Source organism: Theobroma umbraticum, unplaced genomic scaffold (assembly GCF_002168275.2).
Source record: "Theobroma umbraticum cultivar Fairchild unplaced genomic scaffold, ASM216827v3 scaffold_130.0, whole genome shotgun sequence".
NCBI classification, from domain to species: domain Eukaryota; kingdom Viridiplantae; phylum Streptophyta; class Magnoliopsida; order Malvales; family Malvaceae; genus Theobroma; species Theobroma umbraticum.
In genome coordinates, this window is record NW_018397264.1 from 6112146 (window position 1) to 6128276 (window position 16131).

The 16131-nt window shown below is 35.1% G+C and overlaps 3 protein-coding genes across 5 annotated transcripts; 2 read left to right on the plus strand and 1 right to left on the minus strand.

Moving 5' to 3' along the window:
- Positions 1–327: 327 nt before the first annotated feature.
- Positions 328–6694, plus strand: LOC110421597 (pre-mRNA-processing factor 19 homolog 1-like). 2 transcript variants are annotated; one of them, XM_021435211.2, is made up of 18 exons: positions 328–512; positions 607–692; positions 948–1019; positions 1111–1173; positions 1541–1627; positions 2127–2271; positions 2806–2927; positions 3042–3158; positions 3657–3752; positions 3844–3903; positions 4102–4176; positions 4282–4386; positions 4850–4966; positions 5068–5145; positions 5224–5320; positions 5619–5670; positions 5987–6057; positions 6140–6694. In XM_021435211.2, exons 1-18 carry the CDS (start codon positions 500–502, stop codon positions 6253–6255), a joined length of 1572 nt encoding a protein of 523 aa, XP_021290886.1. In that variant the 5' UTR covers positions 328–499; the 3' UTR covers positions 6256–6694. The 2 variants fall into 2 exon arrangements, with proteins under 2 accessions (XP_021290886.1, XP_021290887.1); XM_021435212.2 differs by having other exon boundaries at positions 2812–2927.
- A 229-nt stretch (positions 6695–6923) lies between these two features.
- On the minus strand, positions 6924–10139 carry LOC110421598 (TLD-domain containing nucleolar protein). The gene is made up of 8 exons (XM_021435214.2): positions 9670–10139; positions 8579–9060; positions 8406–8478; positions 8202–8282; positions 7972–8035; positions 7623–7710; positions 7432–7516; positions 6924–7139 (listed from the first exon to the last, which is right to left on the minus strand). Exons 1-8 carry the CDS (start codon positions 9766–9768, stop codon positions 7089–7091), a joined length of 1023 nt encoding a protein of 340 aa, XP_021290889.1. The 5' UTR covers positions 9769–10139; the 3' UTR covers positions 6924–7088.
- A 2799-nt stretch (positions 10140–12938) lies between these two features.
- On the plus strand, positions 12939–14888 carry LOC110421733 (plasmodesmata-located protein 2-like). Of its 2 annotated transcripts, XM_021435395.2 has the most exons (3): positions 12946–14064; positions 14278–14391; positions 14531–14888. In XM_021435395.2, the coding sequence occupies exons 1-3, from the start codon at positions 13278–13280 to the stop codon at positions 14536–14538; spliced, it is 909 nt and encodes a 302-aa protein (XP_021291070.1). In that variant the 5' UTR covers positions 12946–13277; the 3' UTR covers positions 14539–14888. The 2 variants fall into 2 exon arrangements, with proteins under 2 accessions (XP_089640579.1, XP_021291070.1); XM_089784453.1 differs by lacking the exon at positions 14531–14888 and having other exon boundaries at positions 12939–14064; positions 14278–14405.
- The last annotated feature ends 1243 nt before the right edge of the window (positions 14889–16131 follow it).

The window sequence follows — 16131 nt, forward strand, 5'->3', positions numbered from 1 at the left end:
CAGTAAAAAATCAGATCATATATTTAGTTAGAGTTAAAGATTTATATAAATATGAAAAAAAAAATAATTTTTTTATATAATAAAAAAGTTAACTTTGCATGTAAGTTAGATAATTCTTTTATTTTTTATATTTAAGCCTAATATTGTACCAATGATTAGGCAGCAGGCTTCCAGGGTACAAGAAATTGACGTCTCATCCAAAATTATAAAGAAGGGCCCAAATTCGGATATGGTCTATTGGGCCAGTAACAGGCCCAATTGACTCCTAAAATATCCCTAATGGGTTGACCCGTCCTGATTTGCTTTTAATATTTTTCGTCGGCTCTTTCTTCTTTTCTTTTTTCGTTCTCTCACTCTCTTTTTTAGCTGCTAGTTCGTGGCTGTGGCTGCTGCTGCTGTTGCTTCTTCATTTTGCCGACTGAATAGTTTTTGTATTTCTTTCAGCGGCGTTCACTGCTAAGAAAGAAGGGATAGGAAAAGCCCCAATTCCTCTTTGACCATGAACTGTTCAAGTAGGCGCGCTCTCTCTTTCTCTCTCCTTAGTTTTCTTTTTTTTTTTCTTTTGTTAAACGCTGTTTGATCTGAGTTTTTTGGTTGTCTGTGCAGTCTCCGGCGAGGTGCCGGAAGAGCCCGTCGTCTCCAAGAAATCAGGCTTGCTTTACGAGAAACGCTTAATCGAACGACACATTTCGGTTCGCATCTCTCTCTCTTTCTGTTTTTTTTTTTAGTTTCTAGGGTTTCTGTTTGGTTACTGAAAATTTTACTTTCAATTTAATTCTTTTTTAATTTTTACTGATTGGAAAACTGTAAATTTGCAAAAAAGTTTTTTCTTTTAAAGTTCTTTTCTTGTTCTGAAATTTTGATTTTTTTTTAGATTTATATTGGAAGTGTATCGTTATCTGCTAGCTGCGTGTTTGATAGAACATTTCTTTTGCTGTTTTAATTAGGATTATGGGAAGTGTCCGGTTACAGGGGAACCGCTTACAATGGATGACATTGTCCCGGTCAAAACGGGCAAGGTGATTTTACTATCGATGTTTACCTTTCAGGTACTTGTTTTCATTGCTTCTTTGTGAGCTGATTTGTTTGTTTTTATGGTGTTTGATGCAGATAGTAAAGCCCAGATCATTAACAGCGGCAAGCATTCCTGGGATGCTTGGAATGTTTCAGAATGTATGTTTTCCTGAGTCATATGTACCTCTCTTTTTTCAGTTTTTTTATGTGTGAATTAGTTCATTATGTAATTCATGTTTTGAGACTATCCTTTCCTTTGTTAAGCTTGTATTCATGTGAGTGCACAGCTAGGAGGGGGGATTTTTACTTCTGTGTAATTTTGTAACAATTCTGCTGCTTGTTTTACAGTAGGGGTCTTATGTTGCCACTTTGTTTTTAGCTAGAAATGAATGCTCTTCATGTAATTCCTTTTTTTATTGGAATTGTTACCAATGTAATTTCTGCTTTACACAATAAATCTTAGCATGTTACACCAAATTTTCTTTATTGTTTTGCTTCTGATGTTGTGTTACTTTCCTCATTGCAGGAATGGGATGCTTTAATGCTATCCAATTTTGCATTGGAGCAGCAGCTACATACAGCAAGGCAAGAGCTAAGTCATGCACTCTACCAGGTAACAACAATTAGGTTAGCGGTGTCTAATTATCTTTTTTAGATTCCTATAATAATTTCAGTTACTGGTTTTTGCATGTTATGTTATATCACTACATTACAAAGAGCATGAGTTTTATATGTTAGTAACCTAGTCTAGATTGAAGAAAAAGAATCTTTTTGATAATCTGGTATGAGCTCTTTTTGTCAAAATCTTGCCAATGGTTTTAGTTGTTTTAACATTCCCAAAGAAGCTGAATAATTTAGCTCAATTGTTGTATAAGGGTTTTCGTTTTAGCCTTGAGTATTGATGTAGAGTCTGTGTTGCAGTTTCTTTATTGTGGATGCTTTGCTTTAAAAATGTTTACTTTCAACTGTAAACTGATAAAGATCTCTTTTTAGGATCTATGAGGTTATTAAATCTGATAATAAATGGCTATGAATTTTACTGGTTTTTCTATTTGATTCTTTAAGTTTTATCTAAGTAATGTAGTTCAAATCATTATTATTATTTTATGCAGCATGATGCTGCCTGCCGTGTGATTGCAAGACTTAAAAAGGAAAGGGATGAAGCCAGGTCATTACTTGCACAGGCTGAAAGGCAGGCACCCTTGCCAGCAACGGCAGTTACTGCCAATGTTTCTGCTCTTACCAATGGAAAGAGAGGTTCTTTCTCGGTACCCTTTTTGTTGTGAAAATTGTCCAAGAAACAATAAAGATAAAACTTAGAGAAATTAAGCAAACAAAAAACCACAAGAATTTATGTACATCCACGGAGTGAAACTGTTCTTCTATTATTGAAAAATTAAAGTATAATAAATTGAATTTTATGGTTCTCCAAACCAACCCAAGATCTCTTGCACATCTTTTTTCAATAACCTCCCAAGAACACTTACCCAAGCTCCACGAAGAGCAAGTTACAAGGGGTTACATCTCTAGAGCTCCTTAAGCACTAGGCACACTTCTAAAGTCTAAAGATTCACTTTTATAATATAAAAGTCCAAAGTAGAATGGGATTTAGACTCGATGTGGAATAAGAAGTTTAACATCATACAACTACTCAATGTTGTACACAAACAAAAATCCTAGTCAAATAAAATCTAAAATTATAGTCAACCTAAAACTTAACACTTATCATCAATGTTTGTTTATCTCTAACTAAGGTATTATCTTATTTGAGATTTTCTTTTGTGATCATAGCTGCAGAGGATGTAGATATGGGGCCTGGGGCAAAGAGAATGCGTCCTGGGATTTCTGATAGTATTATTGCTGAGTTAACAGAATGTAATGCAGCTCTGTCACAACAGCGTAAAAAGCGCCAGGTACTCTTCATCCATTATCTTTTGATTAATTCCAAGTATCTTTTTGCAGATAACATCTTCATATCATTTTTGAGATCTGTTCCCTCCAATTTTTTTCTTGTGTTTTCTCTTCAGATACCTCCGACATTGGCTCCCATTGATGCTTTGGAGAGGTATACTCAACTTTCTAGTCATCCCCTTCACAAGACAAACAAACCAGGGATCACTTCAATTGATATCAATCTTTCAAAGGTGTGTTGCTCCTTTTAGTTAAATCCCTTTCATGAAACTAAACTTTGTATACACCTCTCTAGGCAATCCTTTTGGATGTTGCATATTGAGGACTTGATATTTACTTGCCAAAATAGATCTGTTAGAAACAAGGTTTGAATGTTAAATTTGGAAATTATGTAAAGGCTATTTCCAAGATTATAGCTAAGTTCAATTTTGTTGATGTAAGACTAGCTATTTCCTATCTTTTCATTATATTTTAATGCCATATCGATCCAGCCTATGTAGCAGAAAAACCTATGCCAGTTGCCTGTCTATTGACTGCATTTTTTTGCTTTTGGAGGAGTACAAACTGCCAAGTGGATTTATCTAATGCTATAATCACTGAATTACTGTATATTATGGAAATCTGTTTTACAGATAACATTGCAAGATGTAAATTGGTATAGGATCTGGATTTTATGTTTATACTATTCTTCAAAGCTTGTCCATTTACATCCTTTTACTTCTGGTTGTCAGGATATTGTGGCCACAGGAGGAATTGATTCAAGTGCTGTACTCTTTGATCGAACATCTGGAGAGATCTTATCAACGCTTAGTGGTCACTCTAAGAAGGTTTATTCAGTTTTGTCTGTTTTGTTCAAGTGCTGCTGTTGTTTTCATTTTCTTTTGAAATTTATTTTCTGACTACATTCTTCTTGGGTAGGTTACAAGTGTAAAATTTGTAGCTCAGAACGATGCATTTTTAAGTGGATCAGCAGATAAGGTAAGCCAATTTCTCAAGTCTCAAGTTCCAGTTTTTGTTCCTCTTTGGTGATCCTTATTTATGTTTATGCTCCATAACAGATGTTTTTTAATGGGATATAGTGTCGGCATCTTAATCATTTAATTATAACTAAACTGGTCCATATTTTATTTTTGTTTTAGCTTGCGTCTCAATTTGATTGGTTTTTGAATGTTGCAGACTGTTCGCATTTGGCAAGGGTCTGAAGATGGAAAGTATGATTGCAGGCATATTTTGAAGGATCATACAGCTGAGGTGAATATATGCTTGAATCCACATATGCTATGATTATCAAATTCTGATTCTGGTTTATTTGCTGTCTTGTGAACATAAGAATAAATCTACCTTCTACTCTTTCAGGTGCAAGCTGTCACAGTCCATGCCACAAATAACTACTTTGTAACTGCTTCCCTTGACACAACATGGTGCTTTTATGATCTTTCCTCTGGCATATGCTTGACACAGGTCCTAACATCTCTCTCTCTCTCAGATCTGTAAGGTTTTCCATTACAGTGAACATTTTGGTTTCTCCTGAAGTAAATGGAGTAGTTGGTCTCTTACTAAGTAACAGTAACTTTTATATAGTATTTGGATCTCTTTAATTGACCCTGAATAGTTAGTTCTTTATAATAAATGAAACTCGTGTTTAATTGATTTATGAAGTTGTCAGAAGGTAAAATGTGAAGTTTTAATGGTGTTGCATGGTCAATAGTGTTATTTGGACTGTTAGTAGTTTCTTGTGAATTTCTATCATGTATTCAAATTTCCCCTAAACGTCTTAAGGACTTTCAATGGAAATATGTAGTCATCATTTTCGTTTCTGGTGAGGCTGATGGCAAAATGATTTTTTTTATCTTGAACCTAATTTCTGTTTCATTTATTTTGAAGAGGATAACCTATAATAAGAGTCAGATTTTTATTTCTGCAGGTTGAAGACCCTTCAAATTCCATGGGCTATACATCTGCTGCTTTTCATCCAGATGGTCTCATCCTTGGGACAGGCACCACAGAAGCTACTGTTAGAATTTGGGACGTGAAGAGTCGGGTATGTAGAAACTATGTTAGGAGACCAGAACTTACGTTTTCAGATATTTTCTTCCCTTGTTTTAAAGCCACTTTCTCTTCTTTATTTTATTACCTCTACAGGGAAATGTTGCCAACTTTGATGGTCACACTGGGGCAGTAACTGCCATATCTTTCTCAGAAAATGGTTACTTCCTTGCAGTAAGCACTTCTTATCCAAATGTGTTCGTTAGCTTGATGGCTGTGAATTCTGTAATCTGATTTATGTTTTAACTGCAGACTGCTGCACATGATGGTGTTAAGTTGTGGGATCTGCGCAAATTGAAGAACTTCCGATCATTTGAATTATATGATCAAGACACACCAACTAACTCTGGTATGTAATATCTTTATAAGAGACCCCTGCATGGCTATATATGTAGCTTGTCTTCTATTGGCTCACTCTCAGGAGCAAGCAATATTTCTGATTTTTTTGACATAATACTTCCATTTACTGTTTTGTCTAGTAAACTGGTATTTCCTATATACTCCCAGCTTTCCTCAGTAGCAACTTCAGATTTAAACTTAAATTAGAAAGTGAATGAGCAAAGTGTACTTTCTTGCGATCAGAGTTGGCAATAATGAAGAGCTGGGTTTAGCAGCGCAGCTTTAATTCTGTTTTTTTTTTTTTTCAGTGGATTTCGACCATAGTGGAACTTACCTTGCAATTGCAGGCTCAGATATAAGGTAGGTGCTCTTAAGGCCTCTGTGTACAGTCTTGGCATAGGATAGTTCTCTGGACAAAAACTTCAATTGGATTTACAGTCTGTTGTATGTAAATGAATTTCAATAGAATGCTTAAGAAACTGTCTGGAGATTTTTTTGTGTGATAACATTTGACACGTCTTAACCAAAATTTAAAGAATTATTAATAGTACACTTGTCAGAAATCTTATGTCCTCCCTCTCTCTCTAGTCTCAAAAGCTCATCTTCACCATTATATTATTTCAAAATTTCTTTTCCCATGTTGCTTGTTGGTACCGATTTAATTTTGTGCTTCCAGAGTTTACCAAGTTGGCAGTGTCAAAGCAGACTGGAATTGCATCAAAACTTTGCCTGATTTGTCTGGCACAGGTTCATCTTCTCTTCCCTCAAGTAGATTATTATTTCTGATTGTCAGTTGAAGTTGAAGGGCCTTATTCTCATCCATTTGCAGGTAGAGCAACTTGTGTAAAATTTGGTCCAGATGCAAGGTACTTGGCGGTGGGATCAATGGATCGCAACCTCCGCATATTCGGTCTTCCTGAAGATGATCCTTCAACTGAGTCATAAAAGGCCTTCTGTTTGACATATATGGGAGGAGTCCTGGCCCTGAACTCCCTTGCAATTGCTAATTGTGACTGTTATTGTTTCATGGTTGAAGTAAAACGCCAGATTTTGAGGTCCATTTAATCTTAGTTTTGTGCTTTTGAGGCTAGGGCATGAATGTCTTCTACAAGTTTTGGCCATTCCTTTCCTCCAGCAAGTGTATGTGCCGGTGTATCATCTAAATCTTTGAAGAAATGAAAGCCAGCCAGTCAATCATGTGTTACTTTATCAGAGAGAACATAGACACAATTTTCAACTTCTAGATTTGTAAACGTCGCTAATGGGAGTTTCCTCTACCAGCCTACGCTTGATTGGATTTTTATTTTAATTTTTTGTCATTGTGTAGCCATCTTAACTGTTTATTTGTATACTGAGAGTGGATGGTATCTGTTGTTCTTATGAACCATTATTCATGCTGGCTAATCGGCCTAGACGTTCTTTCCCGCACCCTGTGGTAAAAAATTCCCCATTCTCGTTGCCACATTCCTCATTGATGGCTTACTCGCCTGAATAATCATGCGTTTAGGGAGAATGGATCGTCCATGGCTGCCATAAATGACTTTATCAAACACAGCTGAGGTACACGTTCAGAAAGAAAGTGAACAACGGCACTTCAATTGACACTTTGAGAATAACTTTTCAAAAACCCTATAATTTAACCTGCAAGCAATTTGCCATTACATGCAACCTTTGCCCAAAACTGAGGGCAAGGCAGGGATGGTACAAGGTCAAAGAATAAAGAATGGCAACATAAATACTTCCTCAATGATACAAGAATCACACATGACCTACAAATCTCAGCCTTCCTTCAGTTGGAAGTATTGTGACGCATGCGTGAATCCCCAGAGCTGCACAGTTAGAAGCACATGCAATACAAATATACCATCAGACAATGGGTTAAAAAGGGAGAAAACCTGCAAAAATTTCAACTTGATAAATCTAAAGGAAAGATGATTGATCCAAAAATGTAAACAGGATATTGACGAGAAATGCACAGGGATTCCTTGTCAATGATACTCCAACTCATTGTTAAATTCAATCAGCATCCAATCAGATAATTACTCGTGTTTTCGTCTTAAACTCAATGTTGGGATATAGATAAATCAGAAACTGAAATTGGTCAAAGGAAGCTATAATTACCTCGACATTCTTTAGCTCAAAGTCTTCATTATGAGCCAAACATAAGTTTCCAAATGTTTCACAAGGTCCGCTAGTTCCATTTAATCTATTGTAACGAGAAAATAACTATCATGAGAAAAGAATATAGAATATTTATAAGAAAAGACTAGTTGGCAGAACTCTAACAGGGGAAACTGCAAATTGGAACTTACAGATCTCCATCCAAGCACAAAGCAAAATTACCACCACCACCAAGTGCTAACAAGTCATTCAAACACATATAATAATAACGATTGGCACCTGTTTAGATAAATATGACACAAGATCAGACTCCATAATTGCATGGAAAATCATTCAACATCAGCTAAAGCAAACCAAACCATGTCAACATCAGCTCAAGCAAACTAAATCCATATCTTTCAAACAGCAGGCATACAGTAAATCAATCTTTCTCTTTATCTATCCCACGGTTACATGTGTAGGCAGTAAGTACCCATTTGTCTTGACATGCTCACTATCTAAGATATAAGATACATTAAATACTTTGACAAAGTTGCATACCGGTTGGTCTAAATAGCCTTGGTTCACCATATATGGTTGTGAATACAAATGTCTGGTTTGTTCCCTGACACAAACGACAGAAATCTAATAAGGTGGCTGAATCGTGCTTTACATAGTGAGAAATGAAAGGATGTAGAGAAACACGGCAAACGTGCAAAGAATCAGAAAGACAAACCAAGTCAACACGTAAATAAAACCATATTCATAACTTAAACAGTCTCTTAGCTTACTTGATATTTTCTCTTTGGTGTAGGTTTCAAGGGGCATTCTAGCATTGCACCAAAGACAGCTCCTTGCCTATCTCCAGTAATCTAGAATTTGTACAACACCATGCAATTAATCCCAAGGTATTAAATACTAATTAAGCATTGTAAAATTCAGATAGACAACCTCCAATGACAATAGCACTCGTTAATATATAAACATCAGCATACCAGCAAACAAGGACCAGGAAGCTCGGCACTCTTACGAGTAAGAGTACGAAGTGATATACCATCTTTCAACGTACTGCCCTTCATTTGAAAGAGTAAATACCAAATCAAAATCCAAAATCAAATGTACAAAGCAGCTTTCACCAAAGAACTGCAGAGTTTATTGCAAGACTTACCTATACAACAACACCCATTGACGCCCTTTAACAATATTGGGAAGGGAAGACACCAAGAATTCATACAAATCGCAGTTAATAAACACAGATTCATCAGCGAGATTTGGTGAAGACTTTACTGGACTCTGTTGCTCTCTTGCTTCTTGAAATTCATCGGAATCACTGCTGCTCCTTTCAGAGGCACGGTCCTTTTCCTCACCACAAGGACTAACTGTTTGCTTAATGTCATTATCTGTCCAATTGCTCTTCTTATCTTGACAAACCTTTTTTATGTCTTCACTGGTATAAGTAGCAGTGTATTCTTCACATCTATCCAGGGGTTCATCTTGCACCTCAAATGTCTTATTTTTCCATCTAACAGGATGTGACTGAATTGGCTTGAGATCATGATCATTCGATTTAGACCCACCTAAGCTTACTGAAGGGATAATGAAAGAAAAAACTGAAGACAATGATTTTGAGCCTTTGGAATACCATCTGGCCTACACATTCAAAATTTTCAAGTCAGAAAATCACTTTCACTAAAATTTCACAAGTAAATTTGAAACTTAAAAGGAAATGAAGTTACTGACTCTTTCCAACACATACTTAGGCGTAGGTGGAACATAAAATAAAAAAAATGAAACTTGAAATAAAGATAATTAATTTGATGCCAATCCAGAAAAACCACTTCTAAAAGTTTTATAATTGAAACTTCAAATCGGAAAAAAAACACATTAGGCCAAAACAGTGTGTGTGCATATATATAAGCTTCATGAGAAAAGATTACATTATTAATCTGTTTTCCTTTCTTGCATAATCTAAGCTACCAAACACAAAGTTATATGTAGTGAATCAAATATAAAAAAATATAATCACCCAAATCAGCAAATATTTCAAAGATCATAAATTGTAAAAAAAAAAAAAAAAAACCCCCAAATTTTCAGCTGCCCGGGTTAAAAAAGATCACAAAAGATATGAATATAACATTTAGCTAACATAACTAGATTTCCCATCAATGACCCAGATCTAGCTTCCCTAAAAGTTCCCAAAAGGAAAAAGCTTTTCTTAGTGATAAATACATAAATAAGGAAAAAAAACAAAGAAATCACCTGAGAAAGATCAGATGCAGAAGAAGCAGAAGAATGATTCGGTGAATCTGCAAACAAACGTGAAAGACTTCCCGCTACTTTATCTTTCAATGTGTACATTTTCAATATATTTTTTTAATAAATAATTTCAAATGATTTACTGTTAACCCATAAACGTAAACAAATAAAATAAATTGCGTGTGAATTTGAAGCAAAAAAAAAAAAAAGACAGGGTTTTCTTTATTTCTTTTTTTTGGGTTAGAACTTATAGAAGAAGAGGAAAGGAGAGAGATGTCGGTGGGAAAATGGGGAAGAAAAAGAGAGAAAAGGGATCGAAGGTGAGGTGTTTGGCTTTTGCTTGTTTTATGGACAAAATGAAGTTGTATTTATATGTATCTCTCCTTCTTCCCTTCATGTCTTGGATTGGCAGCTTCTCACTACCCATGGTTTCTCTTTAGAATTTTGGACTCTCTCTTAACTTGAGGATCTTCTTCCTTTCTTTAATTCTATGAAAAATCATGGATTAAATCACAACCTTTCATTCTTCACAAATGAATGGTCATGATCTCCTTGAACATTTTTCTTTGTTTTTTCTTCAAATTATAGATATGATTATATAAAACGAACTGTATTCATGTTGACTAGTAGAATTTAAATACCTAATCGTCCATGCATAAGACAAATTTTTTATAATTTTTCCTCAAAAAGGGGTATTTAATTATAGAGTGAAAGTTTTGATTCTTTAACAGATATATATTAATTATATTAATTAATTAATTAATCTAATAATAAATAATTTATCTTTGAAAAGGAAAGGTTTGAGTTTAAATGTAACATTAATTTCTTAGAAGTTTTGTTTTGGGTGATGAATTAGCTTGCAATATGTTGGGTAGGTTAAATGTCAAGCATAAGAAGTTAGGAACTACTAATCAACTCATAATCAAGGTTCTTAACTATCTATAAGTAAACATATCAAGATCCGAAAAAGTCTCTTATTATTATATTTTTATACATCACTTCAGTATTCTCTTTTATATGTAATAAATACATATATATATCATATTATACAAATCAATAAACAATATCAATGAATAGGGATATCATCTGCTTTAAAATTATATTAAATTTGTTTTAAAATGGATGTTTAACTTAAAATCAATCAATAATAAATGAAAAGACCATTGTTGTAATTATATATTTAAAATATTTTTAATTTAACAATGTGTGATTTTTTTCTCATAAATAACAATGTTACTATATTAATCATATTTAATAGTTACATTGTAACATTAAAAGTATACACTGAAAGTAACAAACATGAAGAGGATATTGACAATAGTAAGACTCTTAACATCTAATAGTCCAGCTTGCTGTTGACAAGATTAGGTGAAGAAGACCTCTTAGCAAACTTTTCTATTGATAATACTTAATCTTGGACATTCATCTTTTAAGATTTTCAACTACATTTCTAGGTATGTTTGGTGTTCAAGGAAACCATATAGCAGCCACCAGCTACTTGGAGGAAACAAAAAGTAGAGATTTGTAGTTGTATTATTTTATGTATTGTTGTAGTTACAAAGGGGTTTGTCTGTTGATTCTCTGTCATGTGTTCATTCAGAAAATACAGCAATAAAGAAAGCTGGCATGGAGCTATAGAGTTGAACACAATCTGCCAGGGGGAAGCAGTTGCAGTTGCAGTTGCAGACTGATTCTCTTTAGGTGGTTTGGCAAGAGTTCCAGGCATTTTAGCATGGGTTTTTCCGTACTTACCCCATCATAACTTGCTTGGCCCCTTTTTTCTTTTTCTGTAAGGAGAAAGCAAGCCCAAGTGTCCTGCATCATTTCTAAGCCCAAGTAGCCACATTGTTTCTTAGTTGAGCCATGGGTTTTGCCTTCAAATGCACCTCACCTTCATTACTCTTGCCATTGTAAAGAGAGAACAAAAGCAAATGCTGCTTGAAGAAGATCTGTTTTCTGTCAATTCTATAAATTTTCAAGCTTCTTCATCTGCATAATTATGAAAGCTTTCATGCATTTCTTACCACTTGAGTAAAAGTTTCCATAATTTATACTAACTTCATTGAAAAAAAGGACTACTACTTGCAGCCTTGAGAGCCTCTTCGGCTCTTACATCTTGACCTGGATCCACACGTTAATGTCATGAATCTAGGCTGAAATAACGCTCCCCTCTTTGAAAAAAGGATCTTCAGTTTTGAAATGCCCACCTTTAGCTACTCTGAAATCCAAAAAAGATGTGAATGCCATTATGATTGATGAATGAGCTTCTCTAAGCTTTGGGAAGAAAACAAAAAGCAGGAGCCAAACATAATAAAAACCAGTGCTGCTGGTTGTCAAGACTGGAATGATGCTGACAGATTTATTATATTCACAAAACTATGCAACATGATTATGAGCAAAAGAAACACAATAGAACCTTCAAAATAATGAAGACAGGGTTAAAGTGCTTGACTTCCAACCTCAGTGGCTGTTAAATAGTGAAAAACAGAAGTCAGAAATATATAAACAATTGGCTTGTTTGATTGCTAAAATGGATAGGAAAAGTGACAGTCAAATCCCAGTCTTGGATAGATGCTAATTTAAATAGAACAAGTTTGCCAAGAAATTTGAAGTCATCAGAATAATCTGATGTATTTGTCTGATATCAATCAATCCAACCGCAGACATTATACTTATAACATGTTGTACTGTTTGACAAAAATAAAATGACTGTGCAGAAGCATAAATATGTACCACTACAGTAGTTTATCAAGAAATCAACCTACCAAACTAACTTAGCCTTCAAGTTAATCAACCAATGCTAAGATGCCAGCTATGAATGACTCGAGGTTTTGTCAAGTGGTTTTTCTTATGTTTGTCAATTCATTAGACACATGAGAGGCTGCCATTTTCTTGAGGAAAAAAAATGGGTAGAAAAGAATAGTTTCAATTAATGCATATTAAGAGCATCACTTTTTTCATATGCAAATCCAGGCCCTATGTACCCTAAGAAATGAGGTCCCCCAAAAAACTTACTATTACCAATCTTTAATCACTGGGCATTGCATTCAAAGCAGCTCTCAAGTAAGATATGCTTCAGTCAAACTTCATGCCACTTTCCCCCCACAAAATCAGATTCCTGTACATACATACCTCCTTACCATCTTTTAAAGAAGGGAATATTGCTTCTACTATTCAAGTTTATTTTATCTTAAATCCATTTTGTTGTCATTCCCTTGAAAATTAAAAAACTTGTTTAATCAGTTTGAGCATTTCCATAAATAATATTTCTCTATTATCAATTGTGTAGTGCATTGTACTCTCTCTTGTAAGGGGCAAAAGATAAACCCCTCTCTCTCTCTCTCTCTTTCTTTCTCATCTGTGCACAGCTTCTGAGGTAGGCCATCCAAAAAAGTAAAGGTGAAAATCCCAAATACCACAAAACCACAACCAGAACCAAAGCTCTTTTCCAATGGTGAAGCTGCAGAAACCAAACCAAACCCAAGGACGTCAGAAAACACAAACCTTTTAATCTATGTGCAGTTTAGCTAAAACCCACTAAGCACCTACAGATCCCTACAAAAACTGCAAGGAAACTGCCATGATTTGATCCAACAATACCACCCCAACAAATGGGTTTTGGTTTTTCTTCAAAACCCTTTTTTCTTTTCCTCTCATTTCTTCTCTTGTTTACCAATCTTGAAGTTTCTCAACTAGTTGAATCTGCTTCTGATTACACAACCTTGGTCTATAAAGGTTGTGCAAAGCAGGCTTTCACAGATCCAGCTGGGATATACTCACAGGCCCTGTCTGCCTTGTTTCAAACCTTGCTTTCACAATCCATGAAGGTAAAGTTTTACAAGACAACAACAGGCACTGGTCAAACTACCATTACCGGTCTTTTTCAATGTAGGGGAGACCTCAGCAACAGTGACTGTTACAACTGTGCCCGCCAGCTCCCAACTTTAGCTAACAAACTTTGTGGCAAGACAATAGCTGCAAGAATCCAACTTTATGGCTGCTACATGTTGTATGAAGTTGCTGGATTTGCTCAAATTTCAGGAATGGAAATGCTTTTCAAGACCTGTGGTGCTACAAATGTTGCTGGTTCTGGATTTGAAGAGAGGAGGGATACAGCCCTTTCAGTTTTGGAAAATGGAGTGGTTAGTAGCCATGGTTATTATACCACTAACTACCAATCTGTTTATGTTTTGGGGCAATGTGAAGGAGATGTTGGAGATTCAGATTGTGGAGAGTGCGTAAAGACTGCTGTTCAAAAAGCTCAGGTTGAATGTGGGAGTGCAATCTCTGGTCAAATCTATCTGCATAAGTGCTTTATAAGTTACAGTTATTATCCTAATGGGGTTCCTAGAAGATCTTCATCATCTTCATATTCACACCCTTCTTCATCTTCATCAGGTAAATAGAAATTGGTTCCCTTGCTTTCTCGTAGTAATCGATTTTGAGTTTTTGTTACGCTGATTACTTGCCCTTTTAGTTGTAGAAGAGTTCTGTCCTAATATAGATTAATGACTTCAAAATATCTTGCTTCAGGATTAATGACTTCTAAATGGTTTATTAGAAAAAAGTGGATGCAAATTAATTGACTGGAGATCTTTTTGATTGATGTAGGGACAGGGCAAAATACGGGAAAGACAGTGGCTATAATCTTAGGAGGGGCAGCAGGAGTGGGATTCCTTGTCATTTTGTTGATGTTTGCCCGGGGTGTGCTGAAGAAACGTGATGGTATACGTGTCTGAGATTCAAAAAATTGATCTGTATTCTGTATACCTGCTTGTTGTTGTTGTATGGAAGTTGGAAGTATCATTTTTTCCTTTGGGTTTTTGTGATTTGCTGATATGCATTTATTTATCTTTCTTTTCAGATTCTTGAAGGACAGAGTTCATTTAAAGGTGGATTCTTTCTAGTAGAAAATTTCTTTCCTTGTTTTGAAATTTGATATGGGTTTTCTGGTGAATATAATTGGTGAAGAAAGAGAGTCAGATTAAAGTAAGTGGAAGTGGGATTTTGCTGTTACAGTTAGGTAAGAATTTGACGATCAGAGAAAGCATTAGCCATTAGGGGGGGAAGGGCATGCAATGTAAACATGAATTTTTTCACAAAGGTGAAAAAGAGGATATTGTAAGGAACTATAAAAGAATTAATGTTTTGTCATCTTGAATGGATGAAAGAGAAGGAGATTTTGAGCAATGGGTTTTGGCAATTTGGCCCCCTTTTGTGTTTTCCCTGGCCATGTGGGTGTTTGTCTTTTTTCTCCCTTCTCCAGACTAATGCTTCTCCATTTCCTTTATATCTTTATATCATTATATGCTTTTTATAAAGTAGTTCCCTGCCTCACACACACTCTCTCTCCATACTGTTGAAATCTTTTGGATTTTCTAATTGGAGTAAACCATGATGCTTCCTTTATTTGTTTATTTTTTCTCCTTCTTTTGCTTTTAATTTGAATTATACACTCTTATAGTCTTTTTCCGTGCTAATACTTAAATAATTTCAGAAAAAAAATGGTTGGGTAGAGTTTCTAGAAAATGTTGCCCTATATTGAGCAGAATCATCATTAATTTTTTATTGTAGTACTTTTGTAGTAGTGCTTGTCCATGTTAAGTTCTCTCACATGACATAGGATACAGGCTGCAGACAATGATGTATTGTATTTAACATTTTTCGTTCTTTTCAAGCTAGTATTATTGATCTTTTTAAGAATTTTCCTTCCTTTTCTCTTTTTCCCTTTTCTAGTCTCTTCCTCTTTTCTCCTTTGAGTTAAGCCCAAGTTGAGGACCTAAAACCACATCCAGTAATTGACCTTAACCACTGTTGGGGTTGTCCAAAGAAGTCATAATCAAATGATTTTGTTTACAAATTCTTTCATGCTACCTTATTTTTCCTTGCTCAATTCCAAATTCTCTGTCTAAAGAGCAAAAGAATGAAGAGCTAGCTTTAATTACCACAGTTTGGAAGCATTGTCAATTGTTGTCTTTTAGAGCAAAGACCTGGCTGGCAAGTTGCTTGCTGCCTTTATCACCCAAATTTTAGAAGGGAAAAATGTCATTTGCTCTCTTCATTCTCATCATATATTAATGAGTAGATCACAATTATTGAACAGTTAAATGTATAATTTCAAAGTCAAATTTGTCACATTTAATAAGTTTTGAAAGAAATAGGATGGTGGTTGTGGTGGTAAGGATATTAATTATCTCATCTGTACTGCCTGCTTCCTACTGCTCATCAGTAATTTTTCTCCTTATGTTGTTGCTTCCTTTGCCTCTATTCTTATGAAAAAATTCGGATTAACCAGTAAAAGTTGTATTGATTTATATTCTTGACTTATAGTTCACATTTACAAATAAACTTTTTGGTTTTTTTCTTAAGGAAGAGAAGTCAAGAACATGGAAAGCTGTAAGCCAGTCAGCTGTCTATTTAGACTTTTTTTTTTTTTATAATTGAGGGAGGGGGATTCGAATCTTG